The 18,245-nt window shown below is 31.3% G+C and overlaps 1 protein-coding gene across 1 annotated transcript; it reads right to left on the minus strand.

The window, feature by feature from the left end:
- Nucleotides 1-426: 426 nt before the first annotated feature.
- Nucleotides 427-4,421, minus strand: LOC132943106 (F-box/LRR-repeat protein 14). Its single transcript, XM_061011915.1, has one exon. It carries the CDS (start codon nucleotides 3,376-3,378, stop codon nucleotides 1,975-1,977), a length of 1,404 nt encoding a protein of 467 aa, XP_060867898.1. The 5' UTR covers nucleotides 3,379-4,421; the 3' UTR covers nucleotides 427-1,974.
- Between the last annotated feature and the right edge of the window lie 13,824 nt (nucleotides 4,422-18,245).

An 18,245-nucleotide genomic window follows, 5' to 3' on the forward strand; every position in this document is an offset into this window, starting at 1 on the left:
AATATCGTACATTGAAAATACATTCCGACACTCGTATATTCATTTCTGTCTACAACTGTAAACTTATATTATTCCATAATAATATAGTCTAGAATATGGTAGTATATCAATAGTATTATAATTAATTCTTTGTTCAACTCCGTGTTTGACAAAAAGAGTACGAACACTTTTTGTACCTACATAAATATAATATATTATCGTACTTGACAGACAGTTCGCTACACTCGGCAGAACCAAAATGACGTACCGGTATAGGTACCCGGTATATATCTATATACCAGCCTTGATACCTATCGGCCACCTATGAACCCAGCAGCTATATTGTTCTCTACTTCTCTACACAGTTTTTTCTTAAGTCTTAGACCATAAACATAAAGTGTTAAGATCGATTTGTTGGATAAAAGAAAACACGTAAAAACAAATAAATAAAAACCACGGTTAATAGGTATAATTTTTGTTCTTAAATATATATCAATTTTTTAACAAAAATATTTTATATACAAATTTTTTTCATAATGACAATAGTCTACAGTGTTTTAATCATCTGGATTCCATCTAGGTCACCTAGTGAGTGGTAACTAGGAATAATGTCAAGGCTCGTAATATTACGTTGTTTTTTATTTTTTATTTTTACCTACCTACATGTATGTATATAGTTATCGCGAACACAAGTCACAATTAAAAAGTAATAATAGGTAATCATAATAATGATAATAATAAAAACCAATCCGTTTGGCTTCACACATTGAGCAAAAAAACGTTTAGTCTAAATTTCATTCGCAACGAAAAAACAAACATAGGTAAGTCTTAAGTTAATGTTTTTCTTATTTTTATCGTTTATAGATTTAACATTATACAAACAATCAAAAGCATTTTTATTCAACAAATAGTGGACGTGCGGTTAAACAAAATAACATTATATATAAAAAGAAAAGAGACCTAAACAATATATTGGTAATTTTTTTCTTTATAAGTACGTTCAAATATATAGATTGTCTGATCTCTGTTGAGCTTATATATAATAATAAAAAAGAATAATAATAATAATAATAATAATAATAAAAATGTAAACGAAACAAAAATATTGGTTATAATTTTAGTTAGGTACAAAAAAAAATAATAATAAACAGGTAAAAAAAAATTATTATAATAATAAAAATAGTAGATTTCTACTCTGTTATATTATTTATATAATATATTTTTTTAATTAGATGATGAGCGTTAAACTAAATTATCACATTGATGTACAAAATGTAAGTAATTGAACGGAACAGGGTGAAACTAGTTTCTGAGTTATAACAAAATAAGACAAGATGGTAAGGTAGGTACCTAGTTTAAACATAAAATGAATAATACCTATAATGAAAAAAAAATAATAGACAAGCCAACAACGATAGATGGTTTAATTGCAAAATTTGTCAGCTTTGGAGAGTGATATCGAAGGTCAAGATTAAGATAAAAACATAATGAAATAACGATTATACAATTTGTAATACAGAATTAACTAAATGAAGTTGAAAAGGAACCCGACCTATGAGAATTAAACTTTGAGATGACTTTATAATTTATAGTTTTTCAAAATAATAATAATGATAATACATTTTGTCGAATAAACCCAATATTATACAGGGTTCAAGTTCAAGTGAAATGCTTAAATTTCATTCATAAAGAAAGAAAAATAATTTCATTAAAACATAAAAAAAACTGACTGCAGGAAAGCATGACAAATTTCTCAATTAGGTATGTAATATTTATCAATATAGGTAATAATAATAATAATAATAATAATAATAATAATAATAATTAATAATCATAATAATAATAATACCTAATACCTAATACGAATTAGATGTTGTCAAATAGAAATGATGGCAGAACCCGATATTCTCAACAAAACATAATATGTTACTAACTTACCTAAATTATAAATATATATCACATATTGAAATGTTAAAAAACAAAATATTCCTTCGGTCATCTAAGTTGCCACAAGTCTTCGTTGACCGTATCCCTCCTGATGTTTGGCATTTTCAGAATCTTCTCTTTGGCTTCTTTGGTGATCTTTGTGCACCCGTACAAGTCTATGGACCGCAACAGTTTGCACGAATCCGACAAATGCTCAAGGCCCTTGTCGGTGACCGAGTTGCACTGGCCAATATTGAGCACCTCGAGGTTGCGAAGCGATTTCGATATGTACAGTATGCCATCGTCAGATATCTGGCACGAACCTAAGGACAGGGTGTGCAGGCCGTACAGCCCGTGGGAGACGTGCAGAAGCGCCTGGTCGCCGATCTTGTCGCAGAACGACACGTTCAGGCTGCCCAACTTGGTGCAACCCTCGGACAGGTAACCGATGCCGATGTCGGAGATGTTGTCGCACGCGCTCAAGTTGAGCTCGTCCAGCGTGTTCATACGCGACACGTAGTTCAGACCGGTGTCCGTGATGTTCACGCAGAAACTCAGGTTAAGGCTGCGCAGGGAGCGCAAGCCCTCGGACACGTACTTGAGGCCCTCGTCGGTGATGTGCTGGCAGTCTTGTAGTCCCAGGAACTCGAGTTGCGCATTGCCGTCCGTCGAGTCTTTGCTGGCGCCGCTGATGTGCGACAGGCCCACGTCGGACAGGTGCCAGCACGACCGAAGGTTGAGATACTTGAGTTTCTTGAGTTTCCGCGCGATGTGCGAGAAACCCTTGTTGGTGATGTACGAGCAGCCCTGGATCTCGAGCCGGGTGAGGCCGCGGAGCGTGTCGGCGATCCGTATTAGACCGCCGTCGGTAAGCTGCTTGCACAGCGACAGGTTGAGTTCGGTGATGTTCGGGTGGTGTTCGAGGAACATCTGATGCAGGTCCTCGTCCTTGATGTGGTAACAGCCGCTCATGTTCAGCGACACCAGGTTGGGTACGTTCTGGACGATCTCACGCAGGCACTTGTACCGGGACACGGACAGCACCTGGATTCGCTTGATCCCGCGCTGCTTGAGGCTCTCGTACATGGGATGCGACGACCGGCACATGTCGATCTTGGCCTCGACGCCGCGCCACACCGACTTGTACCAAGCGGCCTCACGCCACGCCGTGCACACCTGGGCGGCACGGCCTTTGTCCGGCACGTCCAGGTAGCTGAATATCAACGCCAGTATTTCGGGGTACAGACGGTGCACGTGCGTGGGCCGGTTCTCGTCGTACTGACACCCGCCGGCCATGGTCCGCCGTTCCACTGCCGTCGATGACTTGACCTTGCGAGTGGCCACGGGCTGTACGTGCGACTGGTACGGTTGCACTCGGTACGGCTGAAACCGCGAGATGTGCCGGTACGAGATGGGCACCTCTGTGAAGCCGCCCAACTCGTCCATGATGGTCCCGTACGGCCCCGCCGACATGACACGTCGTGCGTGCACTGCGCTGGTTAGGTCTCGCGCGCTTTCGTCACCGTCGGCGGTGCGTGTGCCGTGGCGAGCACCAACGACGTTGGCTCGCGTTCCTTCCGCGAACTCCGAGCGGCCGCGTCAGCAATGCATCGTGAAATCAGCGGAGACGGCTACAACGAAAACGCACTTCATGGCGGAGCGAACGTCGTGAGGAAAACAAATTTACCAACAATTATTATTGTTCACTTCGATTTTTTAATACGGGAAAAAAACACTATCAATAAGACCTACAAATCACGATCGCGCACACAACTAAAATGCGATCGTATCGCGAAATAAAATGTGAACGTCTGTCGTATTGTGGTAACGCACGTCACGAGAGCGTATACCGTACTGACGACGGTAACGGGGGAACGGGTCGCACAAAAAAAAACCGTGTACTACACTGGCGTGTGCGTGCGTGCGCGTATGTGTGTATTGGGTGTGTGTGCCGTGTGAGTCGGGCGTGTGTATGTGTGTGTGTGTGTGTGGCGATATTTCAAACGAACGGTCTCGGCGGTGGGGGCGACCGTCACGTCGTTGTACGGTTCGGAGGGAGCGCGGAGTGTTTGTGTTCGGTCGAATAGTGGAGGGGACCTACGACCGTGGACGAGTGAGAGAGTGACGAGAGACGGAACGAGTGAGTCCGACCGAGGAGCGATGGTGTGAGAGAGAGAGAACGACCGTGCGTGGGATAGGGAACGAGCGGGCGAGAAAACGAGTGAGATAGACGACGAGCGTACGAGAGAACTATAGAGGGAATGTGTGATTGGGGGGCGAGTGTGCGAGAGAGGTAGTGATTGGTGAGAGAGACACCGACGCAGCGTCGGCCGCGTTCGTCCAGAGTCGCGTGCACTCGCCGCCACCGCGCGCGCCGGTGCTGCTATTCGACGACCCGCGACGGTTTGCCGAGTCGACACTCGACAGCCGCGTTTCTCAATATTATTCTCGTCGCCGTCGACCGTCGGTCTTTGGTCTCTCTGACTTCACCAATCCTCTGCTCGCGTCATCGTCGGACAGCCACGACTGACGCGCGTCTTTTTACCGTATTTGACTCGCTCGTGTAGTTCGTCAGCGGTGCGCCGGCGAGTGTCGTCTGCGTACCGGCGAATTCCTACGGACGGGTTGGGTCGGTTCGGGTCTGCATTGGTGGAGGGGGGGGGGGGTACGTCCTATTAGTCGTGAACCGTCACTTTTTCCCTCATGGGCAGTGGCGTAGCCAGGAATTTTGTATGGGCGGGGCTAAGTATACAAATACAATATGTCTTTAATTTACATTTTTTATTTTTTTATAAATCTTGATAAAATTCTTAGATCAACACGGTCAATAGGGGGGGGGGGGGGCTATAGCCCCCTTAGCCACCCCCTGGCTACGCCACTGCAGTCATGGGGTCCCATGACGGGTACGATTCGCCGCCACTGCCGTCGTCGTGGTAAAGAGGTCTCGAGGCTTACAAATTTACAATGGGTAGTTTGGTGTGTGAGTGTTTAAATTACGTATAGTGTGAAGTAGCGAATTAGTAGATACGAAATTTACGATGGCTGTAGAGTCATAGAGATATAAGTATAGAATATCAAAATCATCCCCAACGATCTTGTGCTGTTATGAGTGTTATGTTGGGTTACTTGGGCACAAGCTATAAGGACAGATAAAGGGAAAAATATTGCCAATAAGTGATAACCGCGAATAGCCGGCGAGCAGTACAGCAACGACAAATCTGCCGTCGTCGTAACACGCGCTAGGCACATTAATGATTAATTTTGACGCGGTATAACATAACCTACGACTAACGGCGGCAATCGTCTGAAAATTCGATATTTTCACCAAAAGTTGGCACGATCAAACAACGCAGGCATGCACCCAGGATTTTTATCAAAATTGTCATACTTTCCTTAAACACAAGTAAACAATTTTTACACATACGTACTTATCACGTACTAATTGAACTATTTATATGTATAGGTATCTAACGTGTACTATACTTATGATGATATGCTATAATATATAATTGAATGTAAAAAATATTTTTTTGGGGGGGCTTCAGTCCCAAAGCCCCCCCCTTGGGCGTGCCACTGAAATGACGTAATATTATTATATACGATGATGATAATATACATATTATTATAAATTATAATATATTCCAGTATACAGTGTACGGCGGTACCTGTAGTAAATTATAGGTAGTATGAGTTGGATCCAAGCGAAACAACCTGTACCCGCATTATAAATTATATACGCGAATATTATAGGTGTAGTTTTGTAATGGGAACATTGCACAGCTGCTTGTACATAATATTATTATATTATATGGCTTGTGCAACGGTTACAGTTTTCTACTCCGTCGTTTAAAATACACGACTCGTTTATCTACATAATATATTTACTCCTGAAAATTATTATTCGATCCTGGTTTTTAGCCCGTTATAAACACTAGCTATATATTTCAGTCGATATTTTGCGTGGTAAACAGGTAATACCACTGTAATACCTATTCAAAATTTAGATTATTTATTATTTCTACATTTCTTGATTAAATGATAGTAGGTACATAATACATAATATACAATATACATTATACAATTGAACATTTGTACACATTTATAAAATACACATTGAAGTTATAAAAGCACACCGAGTGGTATAAATATTCAATGACAGTAACCAATATAACGGATTAATACTAAATAATATTTAGTAAATATTATATTTATATGATAAAATATTATTATTACTTGTAAAAACAATACATTTTTTTCAGTTCATAGAAGTAATTCCGTTGTTTCTTGGCTGAACAGTCAACACTACATTTCAAACATTAATTTTTTCTATAGAAATACGTTTTAAACTTGCCTTAGAACACCATGCTCAATATTTTTATACTGAATAGGTATTACATTTACAGATCATTGAAATTAAAGTCACAAGTTTTAGAAATTAAAACTAATTGTGAGACATTTTTAAATTTATTATAGATCAAAAACTGAAAATACAGTCGACTCTCGGTAACTCAAACCTTGAGAACTCGAAAGTATCGATATCTTAAATAAATACAATCCAAAATAATAGGTGTTGAATGTATAGGTGCAACTAGGGACATTTTTTTGGGTGGTGGGGGCTATAATTGTAACAGCAGTACAAACCCTGATAATTAATATTTTAAAATATGAAAAACTGTGGGGGGATTATTGATAAAATTGATGGCTTAGCCCCCCCCAAGCCCCCCTAATCGCACCTATGGTCGAGTGTACCTTGACATTGTCACTAGTGGCGTACCTGGGATTTGGGAAACATATTCAGTGGAGGCAAAATATGAAATAACTATAAATCAAACAGCATTCCAAAAGATAGTAAATGGAATTTTTCTTACCTATACTAATATATTAAAATGAAATAAGTAAGATCAAACCTCCTTAGTGTAGTACCTACATTAACTTAGTCGAATCGAAAATATTGATATTGATATTTTCAACTATGATTATACTACGGTTACGGTCAAGAGCCAAGAGGTACGGTCAAGACTCAAAACTGTCAATATCTAATATTTATAAAATACACCTTGACTAAATTGTGATTACGGAATACGGATTACAACGATATTCACTTATCAGATTCGATAAGTAATAAAAAAAATGTGAAACTGATAACGTCAAAGAATGAAAACGAACATTAATTAACAACTACATTTTTCGGAGGGGTGAATGCCGCTGTTTGCCCTCCATAGGTACGCAAATTTAAAATATTTTAAAATATCATTCTGTAAAAAAAGATGTTAAAGTACCTAATAGTGGAATGTTTCTATAGTTACGATGGTTATTTTTTAAATACTATAATCATTAATAATTAACAAAATATTAAAAACCATTTGACGATAAATTTGTTAATTTATTCATTGTAAATACTAAATAATACGTATACCTACTATCTATGAATATCCACTGTCGTTACTATTTGAACTTCAATCGCTCATAAAAAATGTTCTTATATATGTATTATTTTATACTAAACTTTTAGATTCTGAGAGACGCGATGAATGTATTGATTTTACAACGATGTGTCTTTATTTTTGTTTTTATTTGTGTCTGTGTACACGAAAAGTAGTCGAAATAATGGTTCGATAAAGGTAACTTTTCTGATGGGAAAGTGAATCTAAAAGTTGTGCATTTGAGGGGTCAAAATTAAAAATTCTCAATAGTTTTCAAAAGCGTCTGGAAATCAGGAATTTTTACGGAATGTTTATATTAGCTTTTTCTATGCTCAATAATTTTGTTCAAAATATTTTGAATCATTTTGTGCTATTTATAGGTATAAGGAAAATTTGATTTTTATTACTTTTTTTTATTATTGCTGATAAAAATTTTTCACTCATTTACAAAAATTGAAATTTGAAAACTTAACAAGTTTTTTCATAAGTAGTTGTTAGTGGAAATTAAAAAAAAAGTTGAACGTGAAACAACAATAATTGTTGATGAGCGTCAGAAGTTAGAATTTTGATCGAATTCGTCAAAATCACAAAAATGCATATGTGCACATTATTTTGAGTTAAAAATTCATAAAAATATTTATATTTATATCTAAGATTTGAAAATGAAATAAAAGTATTCTCATAAGTTTCTCTATTTATAATAAAAAAAAGGTTGTCGGAATGTTAAATTAATTTTTTATGAACGTTTGAAATTCAAAGTTTCATACAACGTAAAGGTAACGAATTTTCATACAACGATTTTCTTATTTTATTGTAATTCAAAAACTAATACCCGTATATACTTTATATTTTCACCAAATGTTAATTTTATCATTTTAATGACATTTTAAAATGTACAAAAAATATTTTTATCAGTTTTGAAATATTTATAAAAATTAGAAATTTAAAATTTTTTTTAGTTTTGTTTCTATAAATGTCGATAAAAACATTTTCGTTGGGTCAAAAAGTGTTACAAGGTTTCTTATAAGTGTTGTTATAATAGTAGTTTAAAAATATTAATGATACGACACCTCAATTTTTTTTATAAGCATTTAAATTTCAAATTTTAACAAAATTTATCAAAATCTCAAAAATTTCAAATTATTTTGTAGTTAAAAATTTATAAAATTTTCTATTTTTATAGCTAAGGATTAAACATTTAAAACAAGGTTTTTCATAAGTAAGTTCATAGATTCATACAGTAACCAAATATTCGAAAAAATATAGAACCACGGTGATTAAAGTTTAAACACTTATAAAAATAGTGAACGGTTAAGACAATAGGGGGCACCGTATTAAAAGTTAAGATTTCTTATCCAAAAAACAGCAATATTATCATATTATGTAGATCAAAAATGAACTAAAAAAAGTCAAACATTTTAATTTTTAAATATGTGTAAATAACACAAAAAGACCCAATATTTTTTTTATCGTATTATGCCTAGTAAATTCTAATATTAATATTTGGCGAACATGTTAAGTCTTTACGGTTATTATTCATAAATAAATTTAAAAAAAATCAATCATGTCAAAATTTGGTTTTGCGTAAACATATCCGTTTCACCAACTTTTTTTATATTTTTCCCAGTTATATTGAAAAGTACTTAGAATTTTAGATTCTGAGTGAAACGATGAATGTATTGATTTTACAATGATGTGTGTTTTTTTTTTTATTTTTTTTTTATTTTTTTATTTTTGTGTCTGTGTACACGATAAGTAGTCGAAATAATGCTTCGATTTTCGACTTCAGTATCTTGTTCGATGGGAAAGTGAATATCGTTGGTGCATTGAGGAGGTCAAAATTTTAATTTCCCAGTAGTTTTCAAAAGCGATGTGAAAAACAAAAGAAAAATTAAGGAAAAAACGGGAATTTTTACGCAAAATCGATTTTTAACAAAATCGATTTTGGTTATTGGTGTAACTCTAAAACAAATGACCGTAGATGCATGAAATTTTCACTGGTTGTTTATATTTGCATTTTCTATACACAATACAATTTTGAAAATAATTTGACTTTTTTTGAACTGTTTACGGACATTGTCAGTTTTCAGTTTTTTTAAATTTTTTTTCTATAAATATCAATAAAATTTTATTTGTTGGGTAAAAAAGCTTGAAAATTTAATAGAAGGCTCCTAGGTTATTGTTTCAAAGGCAGATGAAAAAAATTAAAAATCCTTAGTCACAGTTTTTTTTTATACACGTTTAAAGTTCAAATCTTGAAAAAATACGGAAAAATCACGAAAAATAGCAAATTATTTTGAGTTGAAATTCATAAAAATTTTTCTTTTTAAATCTAAGATTTGAAAATGTAATATAAGATTACTCATAAGTTTGTCTACCTTTATCAAAAAAAAAATGTCTAGAAGAAACTTAAATTAAATTTTTATGAGCGTCTGAAATTTATATTTTTACAACATTTGATATTTACTCGATTTCTCATGTAACAATTTTCTTATTTTATTGTAATTAAAAAACAAATGACTGTAGATACTTGAAAATTTCACTGAATGTTCATATTAGCATTTTCTATACACCATAAAATGTTGAAAATATTTTGACTCTTTTTGAGCTGTTTACGGACATTGTCAGTTTTCAATTTTTTTAGTTTTTTTTTCTATAAATAACAATAAATTTTTATTTGTTGGGTAAAAAAGCGTGAAAATTTAATATAAGGCTCCTGATATATCGTTCTAATAGCAGTTGAAAAATATTAAAAATACATAGGCACAATTTTTTTTTATAAGCATTTAAAGTTCAAATTTTGACAACATTTATCAAATTTATAATTTATTAATTATTTTGTGGTTAAAAATGTATAAAATGTTTAACTTTTATGGCTAAGGATTTAAAATTTAAAACAAGGCTCCACGTAAATAGGTTATATATAAATTACTTTATTCACAATAATATCATCAAATATACTTGGTAATATCATAGGCTGACTGACCGTTTTCGCTCAGAATCGTTTTTCTTATACAATGATATTATATCATTGAATTCAAATTTAACACCATCCATTACAGTGACCCACTTGTAACCTACTGTACAGCAGAGCGACATCCACTTAACCACCTTTTTTACTTTTGAACTGATTTTCTACAAGAAATTATTCTCGAAATTGAATATTAAAGCTTTTTTTCTACTGTAAAAATGCCTTCAGATCCAATAAAATTAAATCTTCAAATGTCTAATAGTATATTTGTACATTTTTCTAGCAAAAATATATACGTTAATGATATAAAAAACATCAAAACTCATAAGTATTGAACATGAAAACAACTCTGCACAAAATTTAAAGGAATATAAAAACATTTTATATTGGTACAACTAAAAATAAATTATACATAATATTTAAATTTTAAAGATAGGTAATCATTTATTTTATGTTCTTAAATTATATATAAAATCACAATAATTGCATTGTATTAACTACCAAAAAATAATAATTGTAAATTATGTCTATTAAATGTATAATAGTAGGTAATAATAATATGAAAAATCTACCGTATAATGTATGGGTATAGTGAGTACTGAGTAGGTAACCTAGTAATGTAACAATAGTATTATAACTATTAATATTGTATAATGACTGTTATTATCAATGTTGGTGCTTACATTATTTTATCGTAACACTATAATTTACTTCAAAATGAATAATTGAATAAATATGTAAATAACAATTTATAATAATATTTATTTTTTTATATTCGTCTTAAAAAGTTAATAAACAACCAAGTATAGTAAAAGCAGTACTTTGAAGTTTAATATTTTCTTTTACCCGAATATTATTTTAAATTGATATTTATCATATCACTTTTAAATGTGGAATACTGATGTGTGTGTTTACTGCTTCGTAGAGAAAATTTAAGTGCTATACAAAAACTATTATATCGCAAAATAATTAACTACTTAATTTATAAAGTATTGATTTTATAAATTACCTAATCTTTTACGCGCACTGTAGTGTGCAAATGTGTTTTGAATTTATTGATAATGAAGTGAAATTTTTTTTTCTTTTTTATTTATTAAAACGATTTACAATCTACACAGTTATAAGTATAATAAGTAAATTTGATAGTTAATATACCTATTGGTAAATGACAGGAGGTTGACATTTTTACATGGGCAAGTATTTAGCAGTGCCACTCGACTTGTTATGTACTATTGTTAAAAATTATTTTTAATTAATAAATGTAGTATTTACTTGGATCCGTTTATTATAATTGATTTATAATAAACGCACAGGGAAAACTTTGTAAACTTTTATGTATAGACGTACCTAACTATAATATTTACAATATAATATATAATATCCAATAGTTATACTATATTATATTATGATCTATGAACGAGTTTAAATGTATTAGGGCTTGAAAACGTTATTATTAGGTACTAAAGTATAGTAAGTGCGTACAATTTTCTATAACATGGTTTAAATGGATAAAAAAAACAACGAACGATAATTATCATTTATCACCATGGGACTAATATCTACATATTATCTTAGTCCGGGATTATCACTAAACAAATTGTGTCTATAAATATTATTAAAAAATAAAGATAACATAATTAAACAAATAAGATGAAATAATAAATGGAACGAATTATATCTATGTGACAGTGTGACCTATGGAACTTAACCCAAACAATTTATAATATATAATATAACACATGTATTATGTATATCTAAAATGAATAATATAGCAAAAGTGATCCTCTATAGACTATAAATTACAATAATCGTAATCTTTCTATAAAGTAAAAAGGCCCGGGTATTTATTTGGTATTAATTGATAACATGTATAGAGACAAGAAATTCGAATAACCTGGACATTTTGTTATAGGTATAAACGACAATAATTTATAATTATTTTGACAACAAATTGATAAAATATTTTTTTTTTTATTTAAACCCCAATTTAAGTATTATAAAAGCTAGGTGCTTTACTTGCACCAAATTGAGACGTCATTAAAATATTATTTATATATTCTAATAAATTCTTTAAAACATTCAGTTATAAATAAATAACTGTAGGTAATAACTAATAATAATACAATAAAAATTATTTCATAAGAAATAAAATAAATAATAATATTTTCGACCTGAATTAATGAAATAAAATTTGTATTATATACATTCCTTTTAAACAATTTACATTCTCACAAGGTCAAAATAATAGACGAACGCATTCAACAACGGTAGTAGTAATATTTTTTTGACTTTGCATTACTTTAACCACTAATAAGCAGCATAATTTATAACTCAATACGTATATAATTTACAGACATTAATCAAAATTTGTATCCTTTTCATGAATAATGTTTAGACATTAAATACAATTAATTTTGGACTATTAGGAATATAATAAACCGGTTACATATAAGTAGCAACTGTAAGAAAGCTATCGTACCGTAGGCATTAGTGTAGGTACAAAATTTTACTAACATAATAATATTAAATATTAATAATAATAATTACTGAATAGTGAATACAGAGTTCACAACAGTAAATAGGTGATATAGTTTTACAAAATGTAGAACTTTAATGTAAAATTTCAAAAAAAATTACTCCAAAGACTCGATCTCGACTTATACGCCATTAGTATTTTTTTGTATTTCATTGGTATCTTTATTACTGTATTATAGAATGTCAAAAGACAAAATTACAATATAATATATTAATATGCTTTGAAGATATTTAGATGTACCTGTAAATACTCTAAATGTATGTTTGTTTTTTTTAAATTGTATTAAATATCGATAAGAATTTAAAGTTGTTTGAAAATGTATGAAGTTTTGTTTAAATTGTTCCAATGTATCTACTCCTAAAAACCTTTATACGACTACCTATTTCTTCTTATTCATAATATATCTATTAAAAATTTTGCACAAGTCTTTATTATATTGACTTAAATAGTAATATATAACGTAGAGTAGTCTTAAACAAAATAAAACTAAGATGACGTAATGAATACCCAATATAATATTAACAGTGTAACGGTTTATTATTATTTAATATGATTTCGGGAGTCGTTATAAACTTATAAATTATAATATATTATGATTTATGACCATGGACAAATACCACCAATACGAAATTACAGTACCTAATTGTAAATTTGTAAATAGGTTATTTTATTTGTAACTTGGTAGAATTCTCTCTATATAATGTTGGAAAAAAAGTACTGAGAATAATAATTGTATTTGATCTAACTGAACTCGATACGATTACTATATAGTACCTAGTTGTACAACTCACACAAAAGTGTTAGTATCCTATACATGCGGTTCATATTCTAGGACCACACCGAATTCCAATATAGTTAATGCATCCCATCTTAATATCATCCATCTTCGGCCTCTTTGATTTATAGTTGGCTCATCGATAACCCCCTCTTTCATCGTTACCATATTAATATTATATTATATACCGACTTAAGTTTCGTTAGATCCTGCACCTTCTTCAGGTACCTACCGGATACTCGATCCAATTATATGCCCAGTCTTCCGTGTCCCTCGCGTTTCAACGGGGATTACTAACACTCAACGGTAAAAAAATTATCAATTTATTTTTACTATCATGGTCGTAATGGCTATACTGAGTATACGCATGCGTAGTGCATACTGCAGTGGGCCGCCGGACATTTAATTTCAAAATTATTATTGCTCCGGCTTGTATTAAAATGTCCCTGTGACACTTGATAGTATATGATACGTCTTAATTTATAAAGTGATGTGAATTTGTATAACACTCGTGTATCAAATGGTATTAAACACGTCATACGCACCATATAGAATTATTGTATACAATAATATAATATAATAATAATAAATTTGTTGTTGATATTTATACACAAAAAACACAATTGTTATGATTTGTAACATTGTTATTCATTAATCATCATTGATATTAATTTATAAAAATATTTGTCTTTGACTTGGTACATTTTTATTCATTATCGTTATCATACAATTCATATTGCATAGGTAACCTAGTATTTGTTTCAAAAAAGTAAAAACTGTGGGCAAACTATAAATGTACTACCTATCCTACCCACATAACTGACCGAGAAGAATTTCATAACAACAATACAATAATAAAATAAATAGTATGATCATATACGTACCTACAACCTACATGTTGGATATATCATATAATATATGTTGACAATCACAAACGGCCCCATTCCATTCAGTATTGTTGAAGATTTCTAGAGTGGATGCGGTAATAGTTTATTTATTCATTGTTTTATTGTTACTTTAATTTAATTTATATTATGCGGAAAAAAAACTCTACTCGCATGGCTGCAGATAAGTTATTGTTTTTGTGAAGTCGATTAATTGTTAATACTTATGTATAAGCACACGCACATACATACACACTCGCTGCGATTGTAAATGAATTGCGTAATTATTATTATTGTAAACTGATGTTTACGGCTGACATTCTTGGCAAAAGTTTCGGAGTCTATGTATGTTTTTATTACAAAACGATGTGGCGCATAACGACCTACATTTCTTACGGTGTATTTTTTAAAAGTTTTTTCGTTTCTGTTACTTTTAAAAATTACTTTTTTCTGGGACTTTTTTTTAAATAAAATATTCGTCGATAAATTTACAGTTCTCCCTATGGTAGCGAGTGGATCTACGGTTCGGTCGGACAAAGGTCTTTCGGCCTCGTAGAAGTGATTTAATCTGGTCTTTAAACTTTGCATTATATTGTGTTATCATTTTAGCCACTTGCCGACTGTAAATAAAACTATAGACGACTGACCATTGATAAAATAGTTTTTTTGTATTTATAAAACACAATACATCTAACCTATATAGTATTTATACGATATTATCTATTATATCGGTCTGGGCGTCAGTATGTACAAGTCGTGTAATCGGCTAATTCTTTATTGTAGATAATATTGTAATATCGTACTCGATCCTTTGAAAATGGGAAATAATAGTTTTAGAGTTCAATAATTGCGTATACTGACTATAAATAAGGCTATAACAGATGACCCGATATTGATACATATCGTGTATTAAACATTTTTATCATTTACATAATTTATATAATTTATCGACTCAGCGTAGGGTCTATACAAATCATGTCAGACAATTCTTAAATGTTTAGACGATATTTTAGTATACTATATTAAGTATAATATCGTACATTCGTACATGATCCTTCGGAAAAAGGAAATTATAATTGTTATGTTCAATATTTTTATACATCGTAAATGTAATATTTAATAATAATTTATAATTTAGGATTTAAAGTGATTGAAAGAAACCCTAAATGACTATCGTCGCAATTAATCATTGGACTTCGGTATCTTGCAAACTGTAATTGCTTACACATAGGTAATATTGTGCATATATTTTTTAATTCAAGCTTTAATTACATACCATATGGCATATAGAATACTATTAGGTATTAGTGTATTTACTGTATTACTGAAAAACTGTGGGTAACGTTGAAGAAATTGAACCAGAAATATATGGAAAATTTATATCATTGTAACGGTTGTGATTTTCAAATGTTATCCTATATGGCACATGCATATGTGTAAAACATGGAAAAACGAATTTCAATATTATATTATAAGTGTAAAACATACAAAAAATAATAATAGTATACGTAATAATAAAAATTAAAAACCAAATTATTTGTAAATGGTTTAATCTAGAATCTGGAGTTTCCTATATAAGTTGAATGCATTTTGTTGTTTTTTTTTATCACGACATTAGTAGACAGTCTAGGGCTTTGCGATAGTAACTTCTAGTGGTCGATAGTCGATTGTGTTAAAACCACCGATTGCATCGATTAATCGATTGTATTTGATGTAACATTAGTATCGTTAAACCAATATAATATTCGATACTATAGAGGAGAAGGGGGGGAGATTATCGATTCGGAATCGAATAAAAAAAAAATTATAAGTAAGCAAAATCTTCCAAGGCAATTAAGTGGATATGTGTTAAATTTGTGAATGATGTAGAGTGTAGACTATACTGACAGTCGTAACCAAAATGTTTTTTTTATTTACAATGAATAATATTTCTTTGAGCGAAAACCAAATCACTCTTTTTGAGTTTTGGTAAAAAAATCATTTGGGTGAAAACCAAAAGGTAAATTTTGGACAAAAACTTGTACAACCCTTAAGGCACCAAATATTTCCCCATTGCATCATTTCATTTTTAGAATATCAAAATGATTACCTACTGGAATTCTCCCTCAAATAAGCTCCAACACGACGAACGAACAATATAGATATTGAGATAAAGCGTAAAGTTTGAATATTTTGAGTAATGATACATAAGTTTCCATGGCGTGTCTTATAGAAAAATAATATTTCTTACGGATTTTGTAATTATGAACGTTTTTAATTTTTGTAGGTATATGAACATCAGGCTTTACGCACAAACAAAAGCTCAGAGCTTGTTTTCTATTTTCACTTCGAAATGCAATTTATTCGATTCATTATATTTATATACGAGTGATATGACGAATGAAAAAATTGTAATTTGCACGTTCTTTATTTATTTTTTAATTAATTAGTCGCTAATAAACATATTTTATGATTTTGTTAAAAATGGAAGCTTATTTAAATTTATTCATTAACCAGTGTTATGTTTTTGCTATTTTTACATAAATAACCTATTTAAAGTAGGACCTAGGTACCTACTATTTTAATTAAATTTATATAGTTGAATGTTGAAAGTCAATCTATCGAACGTAATTTCATATCTATATAGGTATTATAACACTAATATGTAATATTAATTTGTAATGACTAAGAAGTGGTGATCACATGAAATCACCGATATCACGCTACACGTTTTATCTATATACCTAGTTGACAGTTAAAAAATCTTTTCAATAACAATGTTTATGAAAAATATTTTGTGCTATAAAACGATAACTATCGGTAAATTATATACCTAAACCGGCAATATCTGGACTTATCTATACAAGAAATTCAGAAATGCAGCGATTGGTGTATCATGAGTCATGATACCGTGCATCCGGCAATATCGTTGCAACTTGCAAGAATACAAATTTAGGAAATAACTCTTTCATGGTTTGGACGTTTGGTACATAATAATATATAATATGTACTGAAATTAGAAAAACTTTGATAGCGATTACAAAAGTCCAGTTGAAAAATCTATAATGCCTAATGTTTTAACAGCCATAACATATATAATTGCTGATTGTTTACTATTTATCGTACCATATAACTACGATAAACTATATTATACGAAGTCGTTAATTAATTGATTATAATTAACGCTGATGCGTACTAAATACTACAATGTACAATGAACGAATTTGTTTGTGCTGGAACTGCAGGGCTTGCATTTGAAAAAAAATTCCTGTTTTATGTTATTTACAATTAAAACGTTACACAATTTTTGCGTTTATCGTTATTTTGAATTAAAACGTTATTCAACTTTTGCGTTTATCGTTATTCAGAATTAAAACGTTATCCAAGATTTGCGTTTATCGTCATACAGAATTAAAACGTTATCAAGTATTGTGTTTATCGTTATTTAAAACTAAAACGTTATACAAGTTCTGCGTTTATCGTTATTTAAAAAAGTGTTAACACCTATTAAATTTAAAAATAATAACTAATGCGGATAGCTATTTCCAGATACGGAATATAATATAATCAATTCTTAGAATGTTTTCATGAAATAAATGTTTCTACGATATCAGTAGACCTTTTAAAACAAATAGATTTTAAAATATTTCGTTCTGCGTTATTTTTCGGTCAATGATATTCTATAAATTACGTTTTGTGTTACGTTTTGTTTAACTATTTATAATATATTTTGTTAATCGTTATGTTTTGTTTTTCGGTATTTAATTATTTT

This window comes from Metopolophium dirhodum, chromosome 4 (assembly GCF_019925205.1).
Source record: "Metopolophium dirhodum isolate CAU chromosome 4, ASM1992520v1, whole genome shotgun sequence".
Classification (NCBI taxonomy): domain Eukaryota; kingdom Metazoa; phylum Arthropoda; class Insecta; order Hemiptera; family Aphididae; genus Metopolophium; species Metopolophium dirhodum.

What these genes read in the sequence shown, in the direction of transcription:
- LOC132943106 (XM_061011915.1), bottom strand. Translation starts at nt 3,378, where the DNA reads ATGTCGGCGGGGCCGTACGGGACCATCATGGACGAGTTGGGCGGCTTC.